This window comes from Nannospalax galili, unplaced genomic scaffold (assembly GCF_000622305.1).
Source record: "Nannospalax galili isolate Female #2095 unplaced genomic scaffold, S.galili_v1.0 scaffold126, whole genome shotgun sequence".
Taxonomy (NCBI): Eukaryota; Metazoa; Chordata; class Mammalia; order Rodentia; family Spalacidae; genus Nannospalax; species Nannospalax galili.
Window position 1 is genome coordinate 980,421 of NW_008355275.1, and position 4,485 is coordinate 984,905.

The following is a 4,485-nucleotide window of genomic DNA, read 5'->3' on the forward strand; positions in this document are numbered from 1 at the left end:
TGAAGCTTTAGCTAGAGCAGCAGGACAACTGAATAGGATACAGATTGGAAAGGAAGAAGTCAAAAGTATCCCTCTTTCTAGATAATTCTATACATAAAAGACCCTAAAGACTCCACCCAAAGAATCCTAGAGCTGATAAACACCTTCTGCGGAGTAGCAGAATACAAATTAACAAAGATCAGTTCTTCCTGTATACCACCAACAAACACACTGAGAAAGAAACCAGGGAAACAGTTTCATTCATGATAATCTCAAAAATCATTAAATAACTTGGAATAAATCTAGCCATGGAGTGAAGTCCTATATAAAATTTTAAGGCAGTGAAGAAAAGAAACTAAACTATTTCTTAATGACTACATCAGTATTTGAAATATTCCATAATAAAGAATTAAAATTAAAAGTAACAGATGAAAGATGAAATCACCTTTACATATGTTAGATTTGAGATGTCTGTTAGTTGTATCAGAAATGCCTTGTGAAGGGGCTGGTGAGATGGCTCGGTGTTTAAGAGCACTGACTGCTCTTGCAGGGGATCCGCTTTTGATCCCCAGCTTCCACATGGTGGATGACAGCCATCTGTAACTCTAGTTCCAGAAGGTCCGACACCCTCTTCTGACCTCTGAGGGCACTCACTGCATGACAGTGAGTGCACTTGAATACATGCAGGCAATACATTCATACACGTAAATAAAAATAATAAATAAGGTATTTTAAAAAAGAAATGCCTTGTGAGAAGTTGAATACAGGTCTGAAGCGCCAATCATGTCAGGATAGAATTAGAATTTGAAGGAGTCATCGTCTTATAAAGGTCTCAAAACCATGGAACTCAAAGTACCTGTCTGCAAGATGCTAGTATTGAGAAGGGACTAAAAATGAGTGGAAGATCAGGAGTGTTCTGGTGACCTGGGAGCTAGTAAGTGAAATGGTTTCAAGGTAAAGAAAGTGATAAAAGTCCAGAATGGTTCTAAGGGTTGCAGTACAATGAAGACAGAATTCTAGGTGAGGCCTGTGTATTTAGTGGTAGGTTTAGGAGTCATCAGCTGGTATGTGGCTGTAGGAGTCTAGGTCTTTACTCGAATACCTATAAGTAGCAGATAACGTGAGAAGAGGCGGGGGTGGGGCGTGGCTAGGTGAGGTATGCAGAATGAGTTTGTGAAATAGTATGACTCTGTATTTGAATTTATGCAGACGAAATCTTTAGCATGTGGTTATCATTAACGAGTCTTGAAATACAGGAAATCCTCTTATGTTTCTATTCCTAAAAGAGATTTTAAAACAAAACAGTGGTTACATATTTCTGGATATGAGAATTGGAAGATGTGATATGCAGCTGACACTGGCTACAACACTTTTACCTTATATAGACTTATGCAATTCATCTATTCTCTGCTTAAAATCTCTGGCATAGTTTTGGGATTAGCTGTTGTTCACATAGAGTACCATGATACTGTAGTAGCAGGATGTGTGTTTCTTGCCCCATACTATTGACCAGACCTCAATCATAAGCCCTTAAAAAAACAGGTATGATTTACCTTCTCTGATACCTTTATTCACTGGCAAAAGTAAAGATCTAAATCAAGGACTTAGTTATGATTAGTGATAGAGGAAGGAAGGGGACCCCAGCTTTGTCTTAAAATCATTATGTATGCTGGAAGGAAATTGATCCACATGAATTCACCATAAATTTAAACAGAGAACCTCATTTTTTGAACCTGTGTCAGCATTGCATCATCTTTGGCAGTTGCTGTGTCCTGTCATGTTGAGTTGAAAGCAGATCTTGTTTAATGCTTATAGCCATTTTCTGAAATTCTTCTTGTCCTACACTCCATTAGTAAAAAGATTTCGGAACCTTTTATAAGTATATAGTAATTGTTTATCTAATGTACTCACGTGCCACTGTTCTCATATAATCAGTATGTTATAAAATGTGCATAGAATAAGGACATTGGAAGATGAGGGGAAAAAATGCATTGTCTTGTAAAACTTTGAGTACACAAAACACAGAGAGAACATTTGTCCTTCAGTGGCATGTTTGTTGGTGTTCTTCCTTCTATTACAGTTGTAGTGGATCCCTGAAGTTCTTGTGGATTGTTCCTGAGAACTTTCATGAAATTGTAACCAAAGTTCAGAAGTGAATTGAGGTGAAGGAGGGATACTGAGACTTAAATCCAAGGCCTTGAACATTCTAAGTGCAAGTTTACCACTGAGCTTTCCTTCCCACCCCTAGAAGTGAACATCTATAGTCATGGTTTATACTGTTATGTAGGACTTCATATAATCCACACTTTTCTAATTAAGTAAACCTTCTTCACTAAGCAAGCAAACACAGATTTATAATATTTGTCATCTCTGTCAGACTCATCTATAGTTTGCTAGTTTGGAATCATAATGGTCACTGTTAAGTTTTTCTTTTGAATACTGATTTTAATATGATTTTCTTTTTTTCTTTCAGATGACATTAAAGTCTCGGTAAATGATTTTATTATCAGGGCAGCAGCGGTTACTCTTAAAGTAAGTGGCAAAATCAAAATAACTTTTGCTTCTCGAATAGTTACCTAGGTTAAGATTTTTATAATTTTGTTATAAACTGAAAATACACTGTTATTTAATTTTCTTTGCCTTACAGATGAAGAAACTGAGAATTTGAGTAATTATAGCAGGATAAAGAACATTTGTTCAGCAAATGCTAGCCATTCCCATGTCTTGTACGAAATACATCCTAAGCACTAAAGATAGGAAGTGAGCAAAAGCCTTCATGGTTTCTGTTGTCTGGCTATACAGACTAGTATTTTGCTTTTGGTACTGGGAATTGAACCCCAGACCTTGTGCATGATGGCCAGTGTTATCTCTTTGAGCCGTATTCCCAGCTCTTTTTTTTTTAAAAGCCTATAGTCATTTTAATTCATTATAAGAGCTTATATTTTTTAAAGGTTTATAGAATTCACCAGTAAAAATATCTGCATCTAGTTGCTTTTGATGAGAGGATCTCAACCCTTTCTCATTTTACTGTTGTAATTATCACTCTGTCTGATTTTCAACCTTTTCTTCCAAATTAACTTGAAACGTGCATTTGTCCCCACAGTTGCATTGTGTGGATGTCCAAACTTATTTAATAATTATTTAATAATGGTTAAGATTATGAATATTTTAATGCAATTTAGTCCATGCCCATAGGTCTTTATTAGGTAGTTACTAATTAAATTTATTTGCCTTTATTTATTTGTAGAGTTTTAGTGGCTTTGTTTGCTTTTTTTAAGTTTTATTTTACTTTTGTGTGTGAAGAATTTATGGTCTTTTGAGGGGTTGGGACTTTGGTTTTTACTCTTTTGACAAGGTGGCATTGTTGAGTGAGTGAACAGTCTGAGCCTGGGTACAGAGAAATGCAAAGAACAATTGAAAAGTGACGTGAGGGTAGCCCTCAAATGTAAAGGATGCAGGGAGAAGCCTGGTAAAGGGCACATGTCATCTCGGCCGAGTGGCAGAGTGCAGTCAAAGTGTGCTTTGCTGTGGAAAATGTCATACAGGGAGGCTTGGGGCTAATTCTGTAGAAAGCAAAGAATTTTTAAATGTGAAATTAGCTTTTGATTTCTGTGTCCAATGCCATATTGTCCTGGGACACTTGGCAACGTCAGTTTGTACTTTTCAGATGTTTAATCATATTCTTTTCATCCTCTGGTGTAGTTCTTTGTATATTAAATGTATACATGTGCATGTATATAATGCAAATCTCCTGTTTATAATGCTCAAGAAATTGCTTTTAAGCAGAGGGGTCATTTATTGAGGGCTTGCTAATATATATTCCAGACAGTGCTAACGTCAGGCTTTCATGCTAAAGGAAGATGGCTGAATATCACTGTGAGACAGGAAATATAGCAAACATTAAATACCTTCTGGCTGTTAGGTTTAATGAAGGGGAAAACCCTTTTTAAAGCCATGATACAACAAGTTCAAAACATGCATTTCATCAGAATTTCCTCAAGTGTACTGCAGAAAAGTGTTTCTTTTTTCCCAAACATCACTGATGATCGACTGCGATGGAAACCATTTTTTAAACCATTTTATTAATATCCTTCTGCCCAACTGCATTCATATGCATGATAAAGTTAACCGTTTTTCTCTGAGCACTTTAATCTCAAGCTGCTGCTTTCATCACATAGTTTTTCTGTCTGCAGCAAATGCCGGGTGTCAATGCCAGCTGGGATGGAGAAGGCCCAAAGCAGCTGCCCTCTGTTGACATTTCAGTGGCTGTGGCAACAGATAAAGGCTTAATTACACCAATCATAAAGGATGCAGCTGCCAAGGGCATCCAGGAAATCGCTGAGTCTGTAAAGGTATGTCTTCAGCAAGATGGTGCTTCCAAAGTTGGGGATACGCTCTCAGCTCGGTACCTGCTAAGATTCTTTTTTTTTTTTTTTTTTTTCATCAAGAGGGTATTTAGTAATAGTGTTTTGTATAATTGAAAATTGCTAAGTGAGATCTTACCTG

The 4,485-nt window shown here is 36.8% G+C and overlaps 1 protein-coding gene across 1 annotated transcript in view; it reads left to right on the forward strand.

Moving 5' to 3' along the window:
• Pdhx (pyruvate dehydrogenase complex component X) overlaps positions 1-4,485 on the forward strand; it is a 68,559-nt gene that overhangs the window by 52,991 nt on the left and 11,083 nt on the right. Inside the window, exons 8-9 of the mRNA XM_008852368.2 lie at positions 2,453-2,511; positions 4,173-4,331. Coding sequence (XP_008850590.1) covers positions 2,453-2,511; positions 4,173-4,331 — 218 coding nt within the window. The remainder of the gene's footprint in view (positions 1-2,452; positions 2,512-4,172; positions 4,332-4,485) is intronic.